We start from the raw sequence: 27,925 nt of genomic DNA on the forward strand, positions 1-27,925 counted from the left end.
AAGTACCATACTCGGAGATCAAGATTCAAAGATAACAGGGCGAAACATACCAACAATAAAAAAGATATTTGCTTTTGGATTGAACGTTTAAAAAAGTTAAGAAAAAACGGAATAGATAATGGGATAGAATAAAATCAAAGGATCAAGAGAAACGTAAACTCACCCTGTGGTTGAATAGAAATACATCCACTGACTTTGTCACATCTATGAAAACATAAATATCGCAAGTATTGTAAATGGACATAATAATCATTATAATGAATATTCTGATATCCCAGAAAAAAACCCAGGCATTTTAAGGTGAAATAATGTTTTCCTCAAGTCGCTACACTTAACCAAACTAGATCTTTTAATCAGACGTTAAAGTCTCTACATATCTGCTATAAATATGAGCCCAACTTACTTTTTTTTTTATCTTTTTTTTAATTTTTTTATCAGATTCCATTTTTTACAATTTGTTCCATGTGATATAGAGATATGTAACATTAAGTTTGTTGGAGAAAAAACGATATTGGACGTTATCATACGGAACTATTTTTCTGTGCTTTAACTAAAGATTGTTTTAAACGTATGTTAAATGTTATCATTTTAAACATTTAAGGGAAGAATAATCATAATTAATGTACACTTGCTATACGAATCGTTTTTTAAAAGCAAAGTAGTTTCTCACCTTTCGCCAAATATACAATTACAGGCAAAAATACACGCAACACCATAGAAGTTAGGTGCACAAATCTCTTTACAATTTTCTCCAAAAGTCCCAGCAGGACACTCTGATAAAGAAATCAAGTAATATTTAATAACTTTTATGCATTCTCTGCAATGAAGTTTCTCAATTACTTTTTCACGGCCATCAAGCTCTTGCTTTATTTTTTAGTTAAATAATAGCTATTTTATATAATATAAGTTTAATGTCAGTTGTTGTCTATAGTTATATCTTATTTGTACATTTTGTTTTGCTATTGTTTTGTACAGTTTAATCCTGTGCTGTCTTATTGTATCACTGTCCCCTGGTTTCGGTGGTTTGGGCAATGATCCCAATCATTTCTAGCTCAACCTTGTTATAGATTTGTCTATCCCTATTCGGGAACCTGTATTACAGCGGTTAGCGTCTAAAGCTGTGTGTTACATTTGTTTTTCGATTATAGTTTGTTACATAAAAAAAAACGTAATTTTTCTAGAAAAAATTGTTTAACATTTGATAAGTTGAGGCGTTTTAATAGCATGCTATGCGGCATGGATTTTGCCCAAAGTTGAAGTCGTATGTAGTAACCGTTAGTTGCTAATCGTTTTTCATAATGTTTGATTGTGATAGAGGGTTGTCACCCGGTTAACAGAAATAAATTTTGTATATGTTAAAAAAAAAATTTAAATGTAAAAATATCGTAGAAAAATATCAAAATCACGTTAAAATGTATAGCGCTGAAATATAATCAAAACATTTCCCATAGCCTGTACAGGATATTTTTAAAACATCATGGAAATATTTCTGAATTTTATTAACAATGTTTGTAAAATGTTTTAAAGGGGCATTATCTGTCAAATTCATGTTCACCGATTTTAATCAAATTCTCATATTTGGTTTACAACAATGTAAAGATGTATCCAAACTATTAAAAGTCTAAAATAAACAATAAGCAGGGGACGGGCATGAAAACACGTTGCTTCGATTCATGTGTATTTTAGTCTACAGGTCATATAATTAACTATCGAGTTGACCTATAAAGTCATCCGATGACCATATAAGCGATGTAAACATTAATATAGATATAAAAATAGATTAAGCAAACTCGTGCTGTAAGATTATTCTAGGTCTATTTAATTTCATATTATAGATGAAAAATAAATGTTTATCATCGTTTTTACCAGTAAGAATGATCCTTTATGGATCGAATCAGTCAATCAAATGGTTGACCTTTCTTTCATTTTCAATGTAGACATTCTTTTCCTTTAAATACCTTTACACAAACAATTCACGTGCTATCCGTCTTAAGTTTAGGGGTTAAATTGAAGTTCACATGAATACGGATTCAATGAGGTCAAATTATTCACTTGCAGGTGAAAAGTTCATAATCAATTTGTTTTTTAGCTTATTTTTGACAAAATTGAACAATACTGGCTGCTAAAAGCGAATTATTTTTTCACTTTTTGCATTTCATTAATGATTGAGCAAAAAGAATATATATTAGATTTTTATATATCTCGTAGCTAGGGCCCCTTTTAATATCTTTGTTTATAAAATGTCCTTAAAAAAATTTGAAACATAAGGATACAATTTTGTGAAAGTGTTCCAAACAAAATGTTATAATAATGTTCGTATTCTCAAAACATTATTTAAATGTTATATGAATGTCATTTTAAAAATGTTTCCCAACATCATTTTTCAAATGTTTTTATAAAATATTAAAAAAAACAATTTATTCATGTTTACATAAGAGGCGCAAAGGGGGAGGGGTGTCCTGGATCCCCTTATGGTTAATATAATTCCATCTTCTTCATTCCAACCGTGTGTAGTTTTGAGACTGTGGCCCCTTTTTTTTCAAAATCCTGAATCGAGTGACAAAAATATTGAAAAAATTATTATTGAATATTATAAATATAAAGTTGGACAATTAAATATTTTGTTTCTTAAATCTAACCTAATTGTCATTTCTAACATTTTAACTTGATTTTCGCACCGTCGATTTTTATTTGAATTCTAGCACCTGCAACTTGTTAGTATAACTGGAGTGCTTTATTTATATCTAGACAATTGGAAAATAACGACATTAAATGGTCAAAAATATCAAGCGAGGAAAACTGATTTCATTTTATCTCAAACAAACAAATATAAATAATAATGCAAATACTACACCAAGCTTGAACACATAAAGGTCGTGCAATATACGACTAAAATGATAATGAAACTATAAAATAACGTAGTTTATATATGTTTTAATATTACCTGTACATCTGTCATTTGCTTGATCATGAAAAAACCTCTGACAGCATGTCACATAAGTTGTGCCGTTTTCCCTGAAAAAAATGACAGCTACGCTCACAATTCTTCAGACTTTTCTGTAATGTCACTGTTGGAGAATTATTATAGTTAAATATCAACATTTAAAAAAATGTAAAACATCAAATTAAGTTCCCTGAGTTTGCAGTTACTGTGATCAATGTATTGAACTGTTTACCATAAACAATGACTAAATTCATAACCAATCGGTATATTCAAGTCATCTTATCAATTAATCTTTCGTGATTCTTTATGAACTTATTTTCAAATGGTTTTAACTAATAACTCATTTGTGCTAACATACATTTGTTATATGAAATGGTAATGTATAATATTTGAAGTGCAATGCAGACTCATTAAATAATTCTACCAGCTATATCAGTGATATTCCTTGTTTAATGGTACATGTACCAACACTCCATTTACCTTTCAGAGAACCTGCTTCAAGACTATTTGATATATGATAATATTGAACAGATAAGTATATGTATGCCATTACATGAATCGGTTTCATGCTAACTATGCTAGACGGTGTATTTCACAATCCTTCGTAACACAGGTAGACCCATACATGATTTCAAAGTTGCTAAGGGTGAAAGGACAACCATTTTGTGTCATAAGAAGCATGCATTTACATTAATTTATTAGTTTCTAATAGTATAGAGCCAGAACAAATATAATATATAAATTAAAAATTTTATTATCTGAGAAACAATAATTTATAATTACATTGTTATGAGATATATAAAACTTTTGACTTACTTTGTTTTCAAACACGCCCCAACATCATTGACTTGAAGTGCAGTAAATGTATTCAAGTATACAGATAGTTGTAAACAGTTAACAATTAGAATTCCAACATTGCAACTTAGTCCATTTCGGCTTAACATTATGCTGACAATGATTTTCTGGTGTTTTTTTTCAACAGTTCGGACTATATAATGTATAATCGAAATAAAATAAATGAATTTCCGGTTTAATTTTCAAAAAGCCTAATTAGTTGTGAGTTTCGTTAAAAAACAAACTTCCTTTCACATTGCACGTAATAGTTGATCAGGTTATTCGGAGTTTGTTGAATCAAATTAATTTCAAAAGTTTTAAAGTTAAAAAAGCCACCTCGCGATATGCGTTTGCGTTTCATTTTAACGAATTTTATTTATTTTTACAGCAAATGTTCAAGTGGTTAAAACCTTAGATAAAGTTTGTTATCATTAAAAGTTGTACTTCAGATAATACATAACATGCTACACTGATATACTAAACAAAGTGGTCAGTACGAAATACCACATCACCGACGGACACACTTTTCCGAGAGGAAAAAAAAGACAAACAGAAAAACATGGTCTAGATAACCTGACTTATATAATAATAAGAAGATGTGGGAAGATTGTCAATAAGACGAACAGCAAAGAACACACTTTACAAATCAGTTGAAAGAAAAACATCAACAAAAAAAAACCGGACGGGATGTAGCAGGGTCTATACCCATCCCTTATCCCTAACCGCTAACAGTTATTGCAGTTTCTGATAACTAGTCAAACCCAATCACACCTACTTAAATAATGTATCAAAAACTAAAAATCAACCATTACAGTTATTACATATCAAACATCTAATTGATTTAGTGCAAAGATGTCATTAACAGTCAGTTATAAATATGACCTTTTGAATTCCCCAAAAAATAGGTATCGACAGGTTGTTGTACCGTGAAACTAAATGATGTGTAACATTTAGTATAGTTTCAATTAACTGATAAAAAAATCAATATTCATACTCATGAAAACAATATTCAAAGTTTTGATGGCAATGGTTTACCCTACTTGTGATTTTTTTACCTTTACCAACTGATGCCTTTCAATCCTGCGTAACATCTATCTTAAGTCATGATTTTTCAAAATCTGCAAACATTCTAGTACGTTATCACTAGAAATTGTCCACAAGAATAAGAGAAAGAACTAAAACCATAGTTTGTAAATCTCTTCGATCCCAAAAGTAAGCTAAATGCATAACACCTGCCCTCCCAAGTCATACCATTGGCTGTTTTACGCAAACCATCATTAGTTGGTTGACTATTATAGAATATCTGTGTCACAGAGAAAAATAACGCGAATCTATATCTACCATATCGGACTTTGACCGACACAAACGTCTAGGTAGGGTTAGCATAAGAAAATTTATAACTAGAAAATCAATCAATCAAACAAGTGTCTTGATTCAATCTGTTAACAAATGTCGGCATATTCGCTCTTCTTAAATCAGTCTCATAAAGAACTTCTCCGTATTTTATAACCAGTCTGTCCAAACAGCCAACTATACCTACACAATAAATGTTAAAGATAATGGTATTATTTCCAAACAAGCATTACAAATGTCTAACTATAACCAGCAGTATAGTAGAAAGTTCAACATAAAAGTGATGAATTTCCCAGAAAACAATGATGAAAATTTAAGAGAGATCTTTAAAAGTAAAATTGTTAAAGACACTTTAAAGGTAAACATTCGACCTGATGAAATCCAGGCTATTCATAGGATACCAGGTAAACAAGGACAACATAGACCAGTCATTGTAAAACTCCTCAACTCTGAAGTGAAATACCGCATTATGAGAGAAAAGAAAAACATGCCTAAACAATGCACTTTTAGACTAGTCGATGATGTTACAAAATCCAACATGGAACTGATTACTAGACTTCGTGATAGTGATCAACTTGATAGTGCTTGGTATTTTAATTGTGCTGTATATGGGAAAACTGAAGCAGGTAGACGTTTGAAATTTGATATTTTTGATGACATTGCTAAGCGATTGAAAAACTAATTGAGGAACATATTTGACTATGACAGATACATTTCAACTGAAATTTAATTGTTTTAATATATGATATCTTACTTACACTCAAAACATACTAGTATTTATGGGAACTATGCACCCAAATTTTCATTATTTTTTTTTTTATTTTTTTTTTTTTTTTTGAGGGGGGGGGGGGGGGGGGGGGTTAGACTTAAAATTTTCATTTTAATGTTTTTTCAATGTGAAATTTATGATTAATAATGACCTTTCAATTATTATCTTTTGACAAGCATTCAATCCCTTGTTTCAACATATTTACTTTAAATTAAGCTTTTTGTTTATCTCTTGTACATTGTGTATATAAGAAATTTTTTTTTTTTTTATTTTTTTTTTGAATCAATTAAAATAGAAGGTCATTTTTGTTAGTGAAAATAACATGCATTTCAGAATTGTAGTATTTAATGCCATAAAAGCTGCAACACATCAAAGAGAACATCTATATGGATGTGGGTTATCTTAACAGTATAAATGTGAGAGAGAATGATTGTGTAAATGATTGTGCAAAAGTAGTTTATTTAAGTTTATTTCATTGTATTACATTGTTTTGCTTGCTCTTGTGTATAGACAAAAATATTGTATCTCAAGTCAATATAACATAATGGATAATCATATAAAAATTTTGTCAATGAATGTTAGGGGTCTTTTCTCTAGTGCTAAGAAAAGATCTGATGTCTTCAACTGGGCGAAATCAAAAAATAGTTCGATTGTGTGTTTTCAAGAGACACACAGTACAAGAGATATTGAAACTTTATGGGGGGATGAATGGGGTCATCAGTGTTACTTCAGTCATGGTGATAGTAGAAGTGCTGGGGTTTGTGTCATGTTCAGAGGGGGTTATGATTACGAAGTTCATGAATCTCTTATAGACCAACATGGACGATACATCATATTAGACGTGACTCTATACGATCAAAGGTTAACTTTGGTATGTTTATATGGTTATAACACAGATAAACCAGATTTTTTCTGTGATATCCTACAGAAAACTATGAGATTTTCGAATACAAGTTTCATCTTCTTGGGTGACTGGAATGTAGTGCAGGATAAGAATGAAGATACTTATAATGTAATACATGACAGAAACCCCAACTCCAGGAGAAAGATTGATGAAATTAAGGACACACTTTTGCTGTTAGACCCTTGGAGGACTTGTTATCCTAGTGATAGAAAATTTACATGGCGTCAGAAATCTCCCATTAAACAGAGCCGTCTTGATTATTATCTTGTATCTGAGGACCTTTTTACATTGATGGAATCAACAAAAATTATTCCTGGATACAGGACAGATCACTCTGCCATTATATTTACTTTTACAGCATCCTTAGCTAAGCGGGGCAAAGGATACTGGAAATTTAATTCTCAGCTTTTAAGAGAACCTGCATATGGAGATTTAGTTATAAACTGCATCAGAGACACTGTTTCTGAGTATTTCTCTGGGGGTGATTCCGAAGATTTTCTTCATGTTCAGTTATCTTGCAGTGATCAGCTATTTTTAGAGGTTCTAAAAATGAAGATTCGTAGTCTTACTATCTCCCACTGTATTAAAAAATCAAGGGAAGAAAAAGATGTTTTCAAGGGACTGGAGTTAGAAATCCAGTCTTTAGAAAACAGTGTAAATTTAAACCCTAGCGAAATTAATGTGACGTCACTCAATCAGAAAAAGTGTGAATTAGAGAAGCGACGACAGACATTAGTTGAGGGCCTTATTCTCCGTTCTCGTGTAAATTGGCATGAGAATGGAGAAAGATGCACTAACTATTTTTGTAAGTTAGAAAAGAAAGCCTTCTTAAATAAAACCATGACTGAACTCATTGATGACCAAGGTAATCAAATTTCTGATCAATCTAAAATATTGTTTGAACAGGAGCAGTTTTATAGGACACTTTATACATCTAAGTCATTCAGTAATGATGACAATCAATTTTTTAAACATGACATAAAACTCAGTGCAGAACAAAAACTTCTTTGTGAGGGAAACTTATCTTTTAGGGAATGTGGGGAAGCTTTAAAACAGATGCAAAATGGAAAGTCTCCAGGATCTGATGGATTTACAGTGGATTTTTTCAAATTTTTTTGGAAAGATATTGGTCCATTTGTCTTTAGATCTCTGCAATTCGGATATGAGTTGGGCCATTTTTCAGATTTTCAATACCAAAGTATTATTACTTGTATTCCTAAGGAAGGGAAAGATAGGAGGTACATGGGTAACTGGCGACCGATCAGCTTAATGAACACAGATATGAAAATTGCATCTGCAGTTCTTGCTGGTAGAGCTAAAAAGGTACTGTTCGCCATTATTAGTGACACACAAAAGGGCTTTATGAAAGGGAGATTCATAGGAGAGAACACTAGACTTCTATATGATTTAATGCACTATCTAGAAAAAAATGATATAGAAGGATTGTTATTACTAGTAGATTTCGAAAAAGCCTTTGATTCTATAGAATGGGATTTTTTAAAGCAGGCTTTGATTAGTTTTAATTTTGGTCCTTCTTTTTGTAAATGGTTTGATGTGCTTTATGCAGATGCAAAGAGCTGTGTCATTAATAATGGTAATATGTCCCAATTTTTCAACCTTGAAAGAGGCTGTCGCCAGGGGGACCCGTTATCTCCCTATTTGTTTATTATTGGGGTGGAATTACTTGCCATACAGCTAAAAGGGAATCCAAAAATAAAAGGGGTGAATATAAATGGGAATCTGCCACTCATTAGTCAGTATGCAGATGATACGTTTCTTACACTTGATGGAAGTGAAGATTCATTAAAAGAGACCCTTTCTTGTTTTGAAAAATTTCACAAAGTCTCAGGATTAAAGATAAATACAACTAAAACAAAAGTTGTTTGGATTGGAAGTAAGAGATATTCTGACTTGGTTTTATGTCCTGAAACAAATCTAAGCTGGTCCTGTTCAAACTTTAAGGTTTTAGGATTAAATTTCTCTTTGGATCTAGAGTGTATGCCCAGTTTGAATTTCAGAGCAAAAATCATTGATATTTCAAAATTATTGAAAAGTTGGCAGCATAGGAAGCTAACACTACTTGGCAAGGTTACTGTTATTAAGACTCTTGCACTTCCGAAATTGATTCATTTGCTTACATCTTTACCTAATATATGTCAATCCATGTTGAATGAAATCAACAGATTATTCTTTAATTTTATATGGGATGGAAAAACAGAAAAAATCAAACGTGATACACTGATTGCAGATAAAAAGGAGGGAGGTTTGAAAATGGTTCATTTACAATCTTTCAACTTTTATCTTAAAGTCGGTTGGGTGAGGCGATTTTTTTCAAATTTGAATGGGGACTGGCAAAATATTCTTAAGTTGATATTGAAAAAATTTGGGGGTGCAAGATCTTTTTCTTTACAAAACTTCAAATTTTTAGAGATTGGAAATCAACTCAGCAATCCTTTTTGGAAAGATGTTTTTCAAGCTTTACACTCATCTAAACCACATGTTAAAACTGATGTCAAGGAGTGTCTCTCGATGGATATCTTGAATTTTGTGAAAACAGAAGATTTCCCATTATATAACAGATGGGGAGTTGCCGGTGTGCAAAACCTCTGTCACATTTTTGACCATCAAAGAAGAGATTTTTTCACATTTGATCAGATTAAACAAAAAGTTCAGACAAATAATTATATGCACTTTTACAGTTTAATATCAAATATCCCTATGGAGGTAAAACAGTGTATTAGGGAAAACACTGATACTGACTTAGAAAATTTTACTCCGCAGGAAATTTTTTTGGAGAAAATTACTAGCAGTAAAAATATCAAATTCATATATAATAATCTTATTGTAAAATGTGCACATCCTCCAGTTATAAAATTTTCAAAATGGGAGGATGAGCTGCATTCTAACATTGAAGACTGGAAGAAATACTTTTGTATACTTCAGAAATGTTGTAGAGATACATATTTGTATAATTTCCAATATAAGTTTTTACATAGGACTATTCCTACAAATACATTTTTATATAAGATTAAAATCAAAGATACAAAGTTATGTTCTTTTTGTAGATGTGAAGATGAAACTATTGGACATTTATTTTATGATTGTCAAGTGACATCAAATTTTTTATATTTGTTTTGTGCTTGCCTGAAAAATTTCTATGTTAACATTGATTTTAACAAAAAAAACTTTTTTCTTGGTTTTGTAGAAGAAAGCTTATTTTTAAATTTTCTTGTAATTTTTGCCAAAAAATACATATATAAATGCAAGCTAGAAGAAAAGCTTCCAAATGCAATTGAATTAAAAAATAGACTGAGAAACTTTTATAACTTAGAGTTATATACAGCAAGAAAATACAACAAAGTTTTTGAACTTGAAAAACTTTGGGCCCCTATGCTAATTATTTATCCTGAATGGTAATCTAACAACCAAATTTATATCAATATATATATCTTTTTGACCTATTTATGGAACAGAGCAAACAACATGTAATATATGCATAGCACATGTAAACCTTCTTTTTTTTTTCTTCTATTTTAAAATAATCTATAGATATTTCTATATGAAGAGATTGTGAAAAAAGAGAGAAAGAGAGAATGAGAAAGAAGGAGAGAGAGAGTGTGAAAGAGAGAGAGAGAAAAAAAAAAGATTTTCAAAATATTTATTTTTTTAGTTTGTGTAAATCTTGAAAAAACAATAGTCTTTTGTTGTTATATATTTGAAACCCTGTAACACCCTAGTCAGGTGGTGCTGTAAGGGTGATGTTAAATCCTGACTATTGAAAAAATAAATAAAAAATAAAAAAAACTATACCTACACAAACCTATTCCGACTTGCATATTCAACAATAAACACGTTATATGGATCTCAGTATAGACGACTTCGAGAAAAAACTCCCGATTGAATCTGTGCAACTTTCAAATTGATATGAAATCTGTCTGTCTACGTTGTTAATGATGATATAAAGATTTTAAACAGATTTTGTTTGCAAAATAGGTTGAGTATAAGACCGAAGTAATGTAAGTCATGATATGAGAAAATGTGGTATGAGTGCCAATGATACAACTTAGCATCCAAGTCACACTCAAGAAGAGTAAACCATTATAGGTCAAAGTACGGTCTTCAAAACGGAGCCTCAATAGACAACTTTTGAGTTCGATGCATTTCCGTCAAAAACTTTGGTTTTAGTGAACATCATTCCTGCGTTTAGGGGCGTCGTCACTTCAGTTCTATTGTTGAGTGAGTGGTCGGAAAACTATAAAGCTATATTAAAAGAATTATTCAGCAAATTGAATTCTCAGAATTGTCTTTCAACACTGCTGTCATAAGGGAATTGTGATTAAGTACCTACAGAACAAATATCATTTCTAGTTTATCCTGCACACTGACGATCACTAAGACGCTTGACGAACGTTTATAGTACAGGGATACAGGCGATCCCCTCTTTCTGGTAAATGACGCCATTAAGGCGCGCTTAATTGACGCGTTTTTTTCTGGTGACTGACAAACTCGAAAGTGGTCTATTGGCTCACACCGAACAGCAAGCTATAATTGGCACAACAATTTACTAGTGAAAACCCATTCCAACGGGAAAACCAACGGTCTAATCTATATATATATATAAAAAAAAAAGAAACAAAATTGGTCCATTTGGTGAATTCACAACTTTTAGATGTAAAAAGTAAAATAACAACAGAAAAGACCCCGAAATCCGCAGAAAATTACAAACGGAAAGTCCGAAATCAAATGGCAAACGTCGATTATGCCAGACAAAAATAAGGTAGCAATACACAGTTAGAAGTTAAGTTTCGCATTATGGCCACTGTGATTTTTTAAATATGAAAGTTTTTGTACAATAAAATTGATTTTTAGATAAATAAAGAATAATATAGCCTTCTTAGCGGGTTTATATGAACATTTAGATTGTTTTTAACATGTTTTATATTGACAGTCCGTATTTTCCTTTCCGTACCGTCCATAAATTATTGTAGTGTTTATAAACAAAGATTTTGCACTCGATCTTTTCAATTCAATTTTATGGAAAAACGAGAAGAAATGCATATGATTTTTTTTGGACCCCTTGATAGATATAAACCTATGGATTCAGGAAAGATATCACTGTAATTGATTGAAATTTTCCTTTAGACCAAATTTTGGAGACTTTTGTGACATGTTCACCCCCCTTTTTTGCTATATTTTGTATCTAAGAAATGCAGATTGTTGCCATGGTTACACCCAAAAGGGATTATATTTCACCCTTATGACCATTAGAATTCAAATCTATGGAAGATTCTCTTTCTAAAAGTATATGCATGCATAACACACATATAAAGCCTTCTTTGTTAGACAGGAGGGGAAAGAGGGTGTTTAAAAATTATGAGTGTCAATTTTAAGTTTTTTTCGTAACTGTGTATCGCTACCTAAAACAGGATTTCAAAATGAATACGTACCGCTATGGGTTCGTTAATTCCATTCAGAATTAGAAAAATATGATGGTTAAATGAACACATATGTTAAATCCTACTTAAAAAAAACGAAATTACCAGACATTCTTAATATGTTTAGAGTTACAAGACGTATTTAAAAATGGCGTTTTATCGTTCATTTGGTCGATATTTCATTAGCACAAATTTCAAGATTTTATATTGCACCAATATTTAAATTTCCTGGTCTTCATCTTGTATTGTCGCACAGCCAGCTTCGGTGCTTGTACTTTTCAGTTTGCTTTGTAGTGGTTATTGAATCATGGATACACATTTCCTCTATGTAAATTTTGCTCATCGACTTAACTTAATCTGACGAAATATGATATTATGGCGAGTGTTGTTTGCTTGCAGTCATTAGAATTTGTCGCTAATGCTTTTGGGGTCGATATCATAAATGTGCTCAAACTCTCTAATCAAAATTGCCCACTTCAATGTTTCTTGTTTAGTGCTATGAATTTGACAAAACCGCTGAACACATTGCGTTAGTGAACATTATTTACCAGTTTGTTACTATTAAAATAAATAAATGATCTTGTAGATGTGCAAATTGTACGTATAAATAAATTTGCACTACTAATATTGAATAAAGGCAACAATAGTATACCGCTGTTCGACGCATTTAATACTTTGAATATGAATTTTAGCACAAATGTTTGAAAGCAGTCTAATCAAAGGTATATAGCAAAAATTACTATAATGCATAATAAACTATATGATTCAGTAAGTCCGATAAACTGATTCAGACAATTTTAGGTGCAGATTTTACAGTGACTTCTTAACTATCTTCAATTTTTGCTAGATTCTTTACAGCATTGCCATATTTTGTCTTCCGTTTACACACACACAGACACACATTGTAATTGTAAGGCGTATATTGCATGTTGTCTTCAAAATTACGTCTAGTTATTTTGGTTTGTGTTTTTGTAAGTTTTTTGAAATATTCCTTGTATTTAGATTACTACAGACAACGAAATATATCATGTGTGAGATAGTTTCTGAATTAAGCCACGGGACCTTTAAGTGCTAGCAATAAATGTTGATTCTTTACTGTCATGAATTTATAGTGTAATTAAGTGTTCCTGTAACTGAATATTTTCATGAAGCTAATTTGAACTAAACATAGGTTTGTTCCCTGCCAAATAAGGAATCGCATCAAGTTTGTTTATTGTTTATTTGTGTAACCTCAAAGTATTTTCTGTTTTATTGAATTTAGTCAATTCAGTACTCTTTGATACTACAGTGTTCTCTAGATGATCACTACTACTTGAGCCTGTAACGTCAAAGTTCTATATCATAACTCATATTTGGTTTATTGCATAATTATTTTAACAAAAATTATATGCAAACTAAACACTTATTTTAAATTGTCTTCATCAGTTTCTTCTCTGCCATTCATCCAATGCTATTCCGTTCATCATACTAATGTTTCTTTTCTGTTCAATCTTGTGCATTATTATTTGTTTCATATTAGATAAATGGATCCAATATGAATTGGGAAGTAACTTCAAAATGTTGATCGGTCACCAGCACTGAATTGGATATGATGATAGAGCCCCAACGTTAGTTTTCAGTAGGTTGTGTTTGAATTTTTTATTACACATGTATTCACCTACTTTTTTATACTTTCCAAAATCAGTTTAAATGTTTCTTTGTACGATTCTCGAATTGTTTTTTCGTTTTTATAATTGTAGTAATCCAAATCGATTTCCGAGTAAATAAAATTTGAATAAGCGCACACAGTTTTGATTGATGGATATTTAGTGATTTTCTTTGGCAACATAAGTACAGAGTTTATCTCTTTTTCATTCAGTCCATACATAGCAACTTCAGAAGGAAAATATATTCCTGAAACATAAAGAAATAAAAATTTACATTGTTTGATAACTTCTCGTAATGGAATCTTTTCCGTCGATGGAAATACATCCTTGAACGACTCAATAGTAACATCGTTGTGACCGAACTGCTTTGCAATAAATTTTAGGTGACCCTTATAGATGGCAAAATTGTAGTAGTCCTCGTCATTGTGCAGAATAATGATATCTGAAGAAAAAAATCAAACTATTATTTTTCTTTTACTAGAAATGTGCGTCTACACGTTTTGTTTTTGGTGTTTTTATAAGGTGTCCGTTGTATTGAAATTCGTGAACAAATTGTTTTTTGTAATAAAGAAATTTAAAATGTAAAATATTCATAGGGTCATGGAGGTTTCAAAGTATTACGTTCCTTGCAAATGTGCAGAATAAGTATAAGATTACACATTCAATCATATTTCAAAAAATTCAAAAAGATGTACGACGTTGTTACACAAAAAATCACCTTATTATATTTCTCTCCAAAAGAATATTTAATGAAGTTGACTGAGAAAATACTGTGATTTAATTTTTTCAACAGTACAACTATAGGGTAAATAAAATACCTCTTATTATACCTGTTATTTACTCTTTTTTGTTAGAAAGTTATTCATGGCGTTGTCAGTTTATTTTCGATTTATGAGTTTGACTGTCCCTTTGGTATCTTACGTCCCTCTTTTATTCGTTTGAAATGAATCTGCGTTTCTTTTATTTATTTTTAAAACAATTGATACTATACAAAAGTGATGACCGGTTTTTGTTTTATAAAAAGGTGTGAGAAATACCAAGGGGACATATTGACAACCCCATAGTAATGAAATAAAACCGACTAACAGACACGCAGGTCCACAAAACACTAAATATAACATAAAAGACAACTGAGCAGCACGAACCCCATCATACACAAAATAACGGGGATGACATTAATCAATGAACACATAAACAAATGAATAAACAAATAAACAAAAGTTTTAAACTTGAAAAACTGAGCACATGGTGTAGTTGCATTTAAATATGTTTTGATTTGAAACTCATTGACTTAGGCCGGGACACAAAACTAAGGGGCAAATGAAAAAGACGGGCATCGGGCTGCACTGAAAAAATAAAAGGCATGTATAATCCATAAAGCACTTCCAAGAAAACTACAGGTTAAAGAATTATTCCCTATAAAAAGATACTGGAGATACTGGATCTTATGTGTAATTTATTAGGTTAGCAGACCACACTGTTATTTATTTGTTGTAAGTCGCATTCGGTAACTTAATGAACAATATAAACGTTGACTGTATTTTGCCTATATCTGTAGTCACTTTTCTAACACCAACTCATGATATTGTGCGTAGAATATTTCGAGAACTGACTAAAAAAAGAACCATTTGTGTTAATTTCTTTCATGTAAGTTGCTAGATTCTATATACGATATGATTGTACGTGGATGTACTCTTTATGTTCGACCTTATTTATACTTGATGAGTTTCCGGGGTTAATAAAAAAGTTCTAGTTATTGACTGCATGTGAATATTCCCATGCGTCTTTAGCTGTTTCAGTGAGGCTGTTCATTTCGTTGACTCCTGTAGATAGTATTTTACCTGATAAAATTAACTGTTTTCCTCTGTTTACAAAATCGATTTTAGGTAGAACTGTGTCTCTTTTTTCATGTTCCCTTTGACAAAGTAGTTCTGAAACATAAATTACTGAAGACATTAAAAAAGCCTTTCTTGAGCAAAAGTTACAACCTTTGAATTGCATGGCAAACGTTAACTTTTGTTCAAATATGTTCACAACTAGATTAATTATATTTCATTTTCATTTACAATGTACAGTTTATATATGTTTTTGTGTGTTTCATTCGTATTCAATTATAAGATGTTTTTTGTTTCTTTGTGTTCACTTATATGTTTTTACCGATAAACATGAAGGTTATTCATGCTTATTGCTAAGCGTGTCTTGACGCGAACAGCTGATATCATGATCCTTTCTCACCTACAACGTTTGATTAAATGTTAAATTCCAAACATTTTATCCTTGAACATTATTTGTACAAAAAACACATTCATTCCAATATTGAAGATTCCTTTTGTTATTCCTAAACGTTTATTATGAATATTTTCTCCGAAAAAAACGTCAATATATGTCTGAAGATAGACAGATTTCTATTTGTTATAAATCATTTTCATTTTGTTTAAATGGAATACCTGTATGAGGTATTGTCGTAAAAACAAACAACATTATTTGATTTTGCTATTTGACAATGATCTTTATCATATCTCCGGTAAAAATGGTACGTACCTAGCCGACAGAATGCAACACTAATAATTACCATCAGATCAAACATTATAGTTACAATAATTAGAAACACTGCCATCCCATAAAATAATATTCCTTCTGAAAACAATGTTAAATATACAATGTATTAAGTTGCATTCCAACTGCTCTCTGTATCATACATTTGTATCATACTTGCTAAGAAGAATGGAAGAGGCCGAATGCACTAAATATGTGGTTTTGGTTATTTTTTTCATTGCAAAGGAAATTTCAGATAATTTACAATATTACCATAAAATAAAAGTCTAAACAAAGAATAAATAAATAACTAACAAAAATATTTACGACTAAAATTCAGTATACTTATGATCAATCAATTTTTTTTTAAATCGACTCTTAAACCAAGAGTTCCAAATAGTGAAGTTGAAATCATCCCTTCGTAAATTTTACGGACGCCATCACGAGTTGGTTGACCGTTATGGAATAACCGTTTCACAAATGATATCGGATATGTTCCTTACGTCGTAACTACAATCCCCTTCCCTTTCATGAATATGACCTACCGAATTAGACTATTTACCGGATTTGTAATCACATAAGCAACACGACGGGTGCCACATGTGGAGCAGGATCTGCTTACCCTTCCGGAGCACCTGAGATCACCCCTAGTTTTTGGTGGGGTTCGTGTTGTTTATTCTTTAGTTTTCTATGTTGTGTCGTGTGTACTATTGTTTTTCTGTTTGTCTTTTTCATTTTTAGCCATGGAGTTGTCAGTTTGTTTTAGATTTATGAGTTTGACTGTCCCTTTGGTATCTTTCGTCCCTCTTTTAAAACATATGATGTACTATGAGCACAAGGGTTTTTAACCCATGCCATTACCCCGGAGATTGTGGATAAATTATTCTTGTTGCATGACAAATATGTCGTTGTTCTAGCTGATAAATACTTTATTTGCATGTAAACAACAAACATTTGCAATGTTTCACAAAAGATCTTGAAATAAACAGCATAACTGGTAATCCTACATATTCTTCACAAAGGATGATTTTATACAAACTCACAAATCTGTCTTCCTTTTGATATCTATAGGAATCAAAGGTACCAGGATCATAACTTAGTATGCCAGACGCGCTTTTCGTCTAAATAAGACTCATCAGGGGCGCTCATATCAAAATAGTTATAAAGCCAAACCTATACAAAGTTGAAGAGCATTGAGGATCCAAAATTTCAAAAAGGTTGCGCCAAATACGGCTAGGTAATCTATTCCTGGGATAAGAAAGAACTTAGTTTTTCGAAAAATTCAAAGTTTTGTAAACAGGTAATTTATGAAAATGACCACGTTATTGATATTCATGTCAACACCGAAGTGTGGACTACTGGGCTTGTGATACTCTCGAGGACGAAACATCCACCAGCAGTGGCATCGACCCAGTGGTGTAAATAGTTACCAAAGGTGCCAGGGTTATAATTTAGTACGACAGACGCACGGTCCGTCTTAAGACTATTCAGTGGCGCTCAAAGGCAACAGTAGTATGTTTAAAAGTCATATATCGATTGAGGGGAAAAAACAAGGGAAGCACATCAACTATAAAAGAAATAACGTAACAACAGAAACAATTTAAAGCAACATGTTATCGCTAGCCAAACGCTTATATGGCAATGTTAAAAAGATATCGCATAAATGGCAACACTATGTGACAGAAAAAAACAGCACACGCAAACACGAAATTCCTCAGCACAGAGAAACACACAAATAAATAAGATAATAGTAGTTACATCATGTTCAAAACGGAATAACAACGTAGATCTTCCAAAAATGACAACACATTACATCAGAAATAGTGACGTATTTTTGTTACGAATAAATAATCTTGATATTCAAATAATTATTTCTACAATACAAGTCCAAACCATTATCATGATTATGACGGTATTGAAAGGCTATCTTAAGTAAATGCTATGATGACATCATGATTATTTGAACTAACACAATACTTGATCCATTGAAAATGAAATATAACATTGAGGCGCAAATGAAAGATTGGATTGTGAAAAAATTGGAGCAAATGCAATGAGCCTGTTAAGGGCTGAGCCAAATCATTTTTTAATGACAAAGGTTATATAATAATGAATCTTGGCAAGGTATAATTTATTGTTTCTATATTGGTTGAAAATATAACCAAAATAGAAAGAAAAATGTTGGATATGGTGTACCTGATTTTATATGTATTGTGTTTGTAAACCTGGAGATCTGTTTTGTTGAATTATGTTCTTCTTTAATGTCCATTCTCTTATGTCTGTAAAACAGTGTAGTATTCTGTTATGGATATTCCCCTTATATAATAAAAATTTCTATTTCTGTTTACAAATTAACGCAATGCATAAACGTGCAATTAGTTCTCAAATTAATTATGAACAAGCTTATACCAGCGTCACACATCAGCGTATATCTTCGACGTACGCCGGGCGTGGTAAAAAATCATGTACGCTGCTAATACGCTAGTAATTTTGGATGCATTCAACCTGTCAATCATATCTGTATCGTGTGTACAACGAGCTTTAACCGTGCAGAAGCGTACAAAAGCGTTTATCGGGCGTTCAAGTAAAGTATGTTGGGGTAAGTCTGGCGTAAGTCTGGCGTAAGTCTGGCGTAAGTCTAACGTAGATGGAATACACGCTACGAAGGAACAAAAATGTTCTGAACGCATATGAGACGCGTCCCGGTCGTATCTCGGACGATAATCCGTGCTTTCGGCGTCTCTGGGACGTTTTATTTAGGGTGTTTGTTACAAACATACACCCATATGTTTTAGTTAAGGTCGAACGATCTTGAAGCGTATACAACGTGCTCTAAACGTGTCTCAAAATTATCTATAGCGTTTTCAACGCGCTTGTAGCGTGTGTATTACGTGTGTGTAGCGTGCAGGTATACGCTAAACAAACGCTTGAGCTGGATGAAAATTTTTATGCTGCATATGAATATCCTGGAGTTGCAGCGTTCACCAAACGTATACGTGAAACTTATGCAACATATTATAATAAAAGTCCCTGAATTCAATTTAAAAGCAATTGATAGAATGATATGCGTCTTTGCGTATAATGAGCAATTGCTGGCAATAAAGATATGAAATGAAGTTATACTAATGATGTAGCGGGAAAATACTAAAAAAAAAACAAAGCAAAAAACGATCTATGATTTCACTATGATCATAAAAGGAACAAGCTAGTTTCGATTGATTTGAATTTTAACCATTGAATGTAAAACGACAGAAATATCTACTTCGAAAGTCATGAACACAACAGACTTCAAATGTATTATACAAAGCATCAACGTATGAGGAAACAATTACATTATCACACATACATATAAACAGGTGATTGCATATGAGACAAGTATTCACAAGAGACCAAACTACACAGAAATTAACAGCTATAGGTCACCGTACGCCCTTAAACAAGGAGCAAAGATATACCGCATAGTCAGCTATAAACGGCCTCAAAATGACAAATGTAATACAATCCAAACAAGAAAACTAACGCCTTTATTTATGTACACAATACTGAACGAAAAACAAATATGTAACACAGCAACAAACTGAATTATAGGCTCCTCACTTGGGACAGGCCCATAGAATGTTGCTTGTTAAATAATGTTAGTGAGCCCCTTTACATGAATGTTTTATCAAAGTTTGCAATGTTAGTACAACACAAATAACATGTTACATAATACAACTTACCCTGTCGTGGAAACTGTATATGTTTCTATCATTTCCCGTCTAGCACAATCATTATCTAGAAATTATATATGATGCAGAAACAAATTAAGTGAAGAAACTAGATTTAACCGCAATCAAATTTCTAATATGGCAACATAATTGTATTGGAAGTTCTTACAAATCTGTGTTTAATTTATTGACCATTGGGTTGCTCTCTGTATAGATTATGGAAACATTACGTCTAATTGTCTCCTTTTAATAGCTAAACACGCCTATATGTGCAACCCTTCTCTAGATAAGGGGCTTTATTGAAGGTCACATGAATACGGATCCACGTGGTCGAATCATTCACTTGCAAGTGAATGATTCATTATCGATGTTTCTTGTCTTATTTTGACAAAATTGGACCAAATTGGCTGCTAAGAGCGAATATTATTTTATTGTTTACCTTTCATAAATTATTGAACGATTAAAATATAATCTTTTATTTTGCTTACATGTATATCTCGAAGCTAATGCTCTTTTAAAAAATACATGTATCTGGTATACCGAAAAAGCATTTTTTTAGGAATCGAATTTAATGGAGTAGGTCCGATTTTGGCCTCCCATTTCAAGATCTTCTGATTTCGGATACTTTTTAAACACTAAAGTGTCTACTTAAGTCTATTCAATTAGTTGATGTCATAGATTTAAACTGATTTAGGCATTAAAGACGCTAACGATCAAGCTTAAACCTGAAAAATCTATCAATTAAATAATATATATACTCACTTTTCAGATTTTTTTTTACGGAAACCGTATACAATTTAACTTCAATGCTAAAACTGTGAGGATTGCTGTAATCTAGCATCCGATTCATGTGCGTTGTGTTGTCAAAAACAGCTCATATTTATGTAACAGAAGATTTTAACTTACAAATAAATAGCTAAAAGTTTACATTTAAATAATTTTGTAGAACTGCTATATTTTTTGGCCAAAAACTGTACCTACTTAAAAACACACCAAACAAAACTTGATATCATGCATTACCAACCAATAAAAAAATCGTAATGACATAATGGTTGCAAGAAAAGTATGCCATTCTACTCTAAAGTATGGAAGTAATTTTTGAATATTACTTCCATGTTCAAAGAAAGCGAGAGAGCTCGAGACAGTTAAGTTTTTCCTAATTTTATAATTGTTGTAAAAGCAGGTAAGATTAAAAACTTTACACGTTTTAATCTTATTTCAACAAATTATCCTCATTTCACAAGTTTACTTTTATTCAGTATCTAAAAAAATTACAGATATTTCGTGCTTGAAAACTTTTAACTTTATTAGTTACTTGACAGCTTTACCTGCATTCTGTCTATGGAGATCCATGCATGTCTTTTGTAGACAACTACAGTCTTCTTCAGATGACACACAAAAACGTTTATTTTTCGGTGGGACTGCAAAAACATAACCACTTGCAGTATCACAATTACATCTTTTATCACTAGTACTTGTTCCATTATCATATTGAACTTGACCTTTCTCTGAACACAATGACTTTAACATGCTGCACTGATGATCTCCATTGGACCAGAATACAAATGATTGGTATCTGTCTATCGGACAAGGTTCATAATCGATATACTGCCTAAAACCTCGTCTTACGGGATAATTCCCTAAAGTAGAACATTTCATATCATCAAAGTCGATGTTAAGAATTAAAAACTGCTCTTTGTCTGCTTTCCCAAGGCATATAGGGGGTAACAAAGTGGAATCTAGGTAAACTAATGTGGAGTAGTGAAGAATCATAAAATGTGTGGGTTTGGGCAAGGATCAACCTCGGTTTTGGTTGCAGTAATCCTGCTGAGTTACTTTTTACGAAGGTTACTTTCGTGTGTTCAACATTTACCTTTATATAGATAAATTTATTATTATATTAAATCAAATACATAATCACGTTATTTTTAATTTACTTTGTTAATTCATAATTCTACGGCTATTCTGATAAATTTGAGTAAATATTCACTTAAAAAGTTAAAATGACTGGTAGCCCTTTTCTTCATATACTGATGTGTTTTGCTTCAGGCATAACTTAATTGTGTTCATTAGGGACATTAATGACTGCACATAATTTATACATGCGTAACCAATCTCTAGCTAATGGGTTGAACTGAAGGTCACATGGATATGGATGCAATGATGTGAATAATAATAGTTCATCAGCAATGTTTTTTTGCTTGTTTTGACAAAATGAACAAAATGTCATATTTCGAAGCTAGTGTCCCTTTAACGACACAAATCGACAAAAGTTCACCGAATCAAATTATACCCTGAAACACAATATTCAAATTTTAAACTGATTGACCTTTCGATGAAGTAAAAACAGAGCACAGTAACAAGAATGATCAAAGTAAAAATCATAACAAAATTTGAAAAAAGGAAAATTATAACCTGTCTGCAGCGCATGCCGATTCTAATATATACCGTTAGAAAACCGGTTTAAATTCAAATGAAACAAGAATGTGTCCATAGAACACGGATGCCCTAATCGCACTGTCACTTTCTATGTTCAGTGGACAGTGAAATTTTAAAATTTGGCATTAAGATTAGAAAGGCCATATCATAAGAAACATGTGTACCAAGTTTTAAATTGATAGGACTTCAACTTTATCAAAAACTATCTTGACCAAAAACTTTTACTTCAATCGTGCCAGACGGACGAACGGACGCACAGACCAGATAATATAATGCCCATAAATGGGTCAAGAAAAGATTGATAAACGTTATTTGATTTCTTATGCTGTCAAATTCTTCATTCATGTTCGGGACAAGAACAAATTATCAATCAATGCAAAAGATAAATCCTACAATGCACATTAGAAATGAGTTAAATTATTGACTTGCAAGCATATTATACCTCATAGATGTTTATGGGTTTATTTTGACAAAATTGAACCATACTGACTGCTTAAATCGATACATTATTTCACAATTCCTGTTTTATAAATGCTCGATAAAACCAAAAATTATTTTGTGATGTTGCAACTTCGTAGCTAATCCCCCTTTAAATTTCCTTTTTAGATTTTGACGTACATCCTTTTACTAGTTATATTTAATTAGAATGCATAAATGTAATACCTTTAATCACCCATTCTCTATTTCGACATTCCGACTTGTATACTTCATCAGCGGCAGTTAATAAGCAATGGAACTGACTGGGATTCGGACATCGATTTGAAAGAAGCCTCTTTTCCGATCGTCCAGGACAACGAATTTCGTATACCAGTACTGCATCAGTAATACTCAAAAGAAATAGTGCTGAAACAAAAATTAGTTTGATACAAGTCATGTCTAAAGTTACAAAAGTTACTGAAACAAGATCATAGCATTTTGTTTTTATTTCAAGTAGATAATATTATGTTGAATTAATTTTTAAGCACATGCTTATATATGATAATACGATGTGATGTGATTGCCGATAAGATAACCTCCACCAGACACCAAATAACTAAGAAGGTTATTCCCAGACGGCTTACAACAATGAGCGAAACCTATACCGCATACCAAGCTAAACAAAAAGCTCCTGAAATTTTATAAATGTCTAACAATTCCAACGATAAAACTAACGGCTGCATTTATGTTAAAACCAATAAACGAAAAACCAAAATTTCTATGGGTTTGTTTATTTTATATTGGCTAGAGGTATAGGGGAGGGTTGAGATCTCACAAAACATGTTTAACACCGCCGCGTTTTAGTGCCTGTCCCTAATCAGGAACATTTTGCATTTGTTAGTCTTGTATCAGTTTTTAAAATTTTAGTTCAATTATGTTTTTTTGGAGTTGAGTACACGTGTGTTGTCCATTTCACTGAACTAGTACACATCTGGTTAAAGGGACCCCTCAAGCCGGCCACTGGTGAGTGATTTTGTCGCCATGTTGACTACCAAGTGATGGCCTTCGACTGTTTTCTGCCCTTTGGTCGGGTTGTTGTCTCTTTGACACATTCGCCATTTCCATTCTCAATTTTATGATACATTTGTTATCATCAATAACTAACAACCAATGATTTACTGACTGCAGAGTTTGGACAGTAACATACCAAATGTGGTAGGATTTTTAACATTATTGCAGGCGCATCAGTCCTCCCCAACCTATGACAGAGGTGTAACAGCACAAAATAAAACAAACTATAGAAATCAGTTGACAAGGGTTTTACTCATCAGATCGATGCAATGCACAAAAACAACTTAAATATAAAATTTCAGTCCTGATATCTATGATGAGATTATTTACAACCACTGGGTCGATGGCACTGCTGGTGGAGTTTTAATTCCTCGAGGGTATCACCAGCCAAGTAGTCAACACTTCTGTGCTGACTTGATTTATCATTGATATGTTCATAATTACAAATTAACTGTTAACAAAACAGTTACTTTGAATTTTTAAAATGCTAAGGCTTTTCTACCTCAGGAATAGATTACCTTAGCTGTATTTGGCAAAACTTTTAGAATTTTTTGCTCTTCAATGCTCTTCAACTTTGTAATTTATTTGTCTTTTTAACATTTTTTTTATTCTAGCGTCACTAATGAGTATTTTGTAGACGAAACGCGCGTCTGACGTAAATATAAAATTTCATTCCTAGTATCTGTGATGAGTTTATTTACAAAAACACATGTCACAAAGTTCAGACCTGAAATTGCGTGCTGTTAATGAAAACTAGCTTAAATCCATTTTTTACATAACCATTCATGTATCTTCGATTTTAATATCAAATTGTTTAAATCCAACTTCTCATAGATTTATAGGTGTTAGACGTCATTATAAAATAACATGACCTTGTGCCCTGACAAAGTAACAGTGTCGATAGATTGTACGACTGTGAATGTTTATATTTGAATAATAATGTTATTCAGGTTGGTTTTAACTTAAAAAAATAAAAAATAAAAATTTATAACGATTATAACTTAACTCAAAGATTTAATAAAAGATTCCCAACAAACCTCATGATCAGAGTGCAAGGTTTCAGTTTAAGTGGAAATAAGTAGACCGGATACAATTATTGCAACCACTTATGCAAATTTTCTGATTTAAATGGAAAACATATTCCACAATTAGCCCAAATTTCCGTTATTCAATAATGGGTGTAGTTAAAATAAGGTACATATTTTCTCTAAATTGTTTCGGGATAGTCGGTATTTAGGTTAACGCAGAAAATTTTAGTGTTTCTTTACATTTGTGATTACACTTTAGTTATGCTTGTTGTATTTTTCATCATTACTGAAATGAACTCTCAGGTGCTCACAAGATGTCCTTAAAGGGATATTTTACCAATTAAGGAAAAGCTTAGTCTGGAATTTCAATATTGGTGAAAATCTAAGTATCAGGATTGAAAGAAGTAAGCCATTCAGAAGACCAAACATTCAGCTCTTTCAGGTCTCGATTGATAATAGATTGAATCTGTTCTCCGTCGTTACCAGAATAACTGAATGAAGTGTCATCAGCAAATAGCCGACACAGTGATGTAAGTTTATCAATGATATCATATATATATATCTTCACTTAACATATTGCCTTTTAACCTTGTTTCGTCTCAAAATTCTAAGTTGACATTTTTTGGCTTCCATTTTATTAAGATTGTCCTCTGTGCTTACCTTTTTTCTAGTTTTCCTATCTCATCAGTTAATCTTTAAGACATTAGTCTCAAATCTCAGGGTGAGGAATGTCCAAAAAATAGTTGGTTATTAATTGCAAACTAACATGTAAAGCATCTCCTCTATACACGGGCATTCTTGCTAAACTGTGTAATTTGTTGTTTAAAAAAAATCAGGCTCATAAAGGGGAGAGTCAATAAACCTAAAAAGTCCTCTGTTTTTATGAATTCCTTTAATTTTAAGTTAAAATCACTGGCGAATGATTTGACTTGTAGCTATTACCAATGCTTTCTTCACAAATGTCATCTATAAGGTTTTCAGAAATCAAAAAGAAATCTAAATCAAAGAGAGCTAGAATTTCTGATACTTTGTCATAAAAGCAGGGAGTGTCAACATTTGGCCAATACCCATAAATCAGAGTAAATCTCTTGCCTTCAATATTAAGATCCAATACCACCAGATTGCAATCCACAGGTTTTATAATGTATTTTATAGTCAAAAAATTTCTAAACAGGAGAGCAACTCGTCGTTTATTTAATACAAATGCATTAAAAACACAATGCTATTCTATTTATCAAATCTTCATCTTGTTCTACAAAGTGTGTATCCTGTGTATCCTGGATACAATATATGTTTTAATATTTTGAATGAAGATAATGAAAATATCTCCCCGTTTTTTCCTCATGTGAAGTCCTTGACAATTATATGACATTATTTTTATATTTTTCCCTCCATCATGATATTTGCTCTTCAACTGTGATTATGATATTTGCAAAACAAAGAAAATCATAATTCATGCGAGACTGCTTTCATATTTTTTTTACTTCCTGAAATACTGCATATATGTAATAAATACCTTAAATCCATATTTTATAATGAATGCAAACTAATACATAGAATAAATAAAAAAATAAAAAAATTGCAACATTTAAAACATATTATTTGACAACAAAATAATGCTTATCTTAATACAAATTTACTTTTGTGTTCAAGGGAAGATAACTCACTTGTTTAACATAAAATTTAGGCCAGACTTAGTTTTGTACTACTCTGCATAATAATTGTGGTATAAAGATTTACACAACGGTACTAATATAAGATGGTATTATACAAGGATATCGTTATTAAATCGTGGGTGTTAGGTCTATTGATACGCAAAACTTTGAGAACTTTGAGATTTCTAAAGGTGTCACGAGTACGGGGTCTAGAACAGCATAACAATAGGCTGATTTTCACAATGAGTGATTGATGATTGCATGACGTCTAATGTAAAATATTTAGTGCATGTTCAGGACTAGAACAACTTCACAATGAATACAAGAGGTAGGTCTGTAATAGAGGCCGTCTGAGGTGAAAATCGCGACTACTTGGACCTCCATTGAATAAATAGAGAATATTGGACAGTGACAGACATTTTCCCTTGCAACAGGCCACCATTGGACCTCTCAAAGAGTTTTTGCAAAGTCTCTTAACTTAAAAAGATCTTGCTATTTTCTAAGCGCCTTCGACAAAAGCTTAAATTCATTTATTATAATGTAATCTTTGCAGTCTTAAAAAATGCTATAAAGTACGGTCTTTAAAACAGATTTATCTAAGGTTTTATAAAAACTTCTTTATGGTAAACTTAGTAAATTAATTACTCACGTATTAAGCCACGTTCCTTTATCAACATTTTTGAAATGCAAATTCCTTCAATAAAGATACAACAAAATTAACAATAGTTGTTTGTTTTCTTGTCTTTTCATCTTACTGCGTCGATCTCCATGGTTTGTTTATTACTGTATATCAAATGACTTAGAATGCTTGCTATTTAATTTTGAATGGATATAATTGGTAATCAAAGTTATGTTAAACGCTCCATTTACTTTTTTGAAAAGCATAAAAGAACACATAATTGTTTGTTTAACGTAGTATAACGATGTTAAAACTATGTTTCTGTTAAAACTATGCATTGTACGAAATCATTTGTCGTAAGCCTGAATTTTTTTAAAAACATCGACTAAATTAATGATGAAAGTATTTTTGTTTTTCTTGTGACATGAAAACAACTTCAATAATTGTATATCAAGATAAAACATTAATTGAGATTCCTTTAAACGTACTAACTGTGTCTTTTCTATTTGAATTTTATAATTAATGATAAGATGTTATAATAACTATTTGCATGATGCATTTTATATGAT

General features: G+C 31.8%; 2 protein-coding genes across 2 annotated transcripts in view; one reads left to right on the top strand and one right to left on the bottom strand.

The window, feature by feature from the left end:
* LOC139517441 (alpha-2A adrenergic receptor-like) overlaps positions 1–27,925 on the top strand; it is a 541,200-nt gene that overhangs the window by 344,539 nt on the left and 168,736 nt on the right. The gene's annotated exons all lie outside the window — the stretch shown is intronic.
* Positions 13,808–27,539, bottom strand: LOC139514944 (uncharacterized). The gene is made up of 8 exons (XM_071304529.1): positions 27,387–27,539; positions 23,230–23,409; positions 21,456–21,767; positions 20,140–20,194; positions 18,617–18,699; positions 16,427–16,522; positions 15,727–15,816; positions 13,808–14,327 (listed from the first exon to the last, which is right to left on the bottom strand). Exons 1-8 carry the CDS (start codon positions 27,412–27,414, stop codon positions 13,897–13,899), a joined length of 1,275 nt encoding a protein of 424 aa, XP_071160630.1. The 5' UTR covers positions 27,415–27,539; the 3' UTR covers positions 13,808–13,896.

This window comes from Mytilus edulis, chromosome 3 (assembly GCF_963676685.1).
Source record: "Mytilus edulis chromosome 3, xbMytEdul2.2, whole genome shotgun sequence".
Lineage (NCBI taxonomy): Eukaryota > Metazoa > Mollusca > Bivalvia > Mytilida > Mytilidae > Mytilus > Mytilus edulis.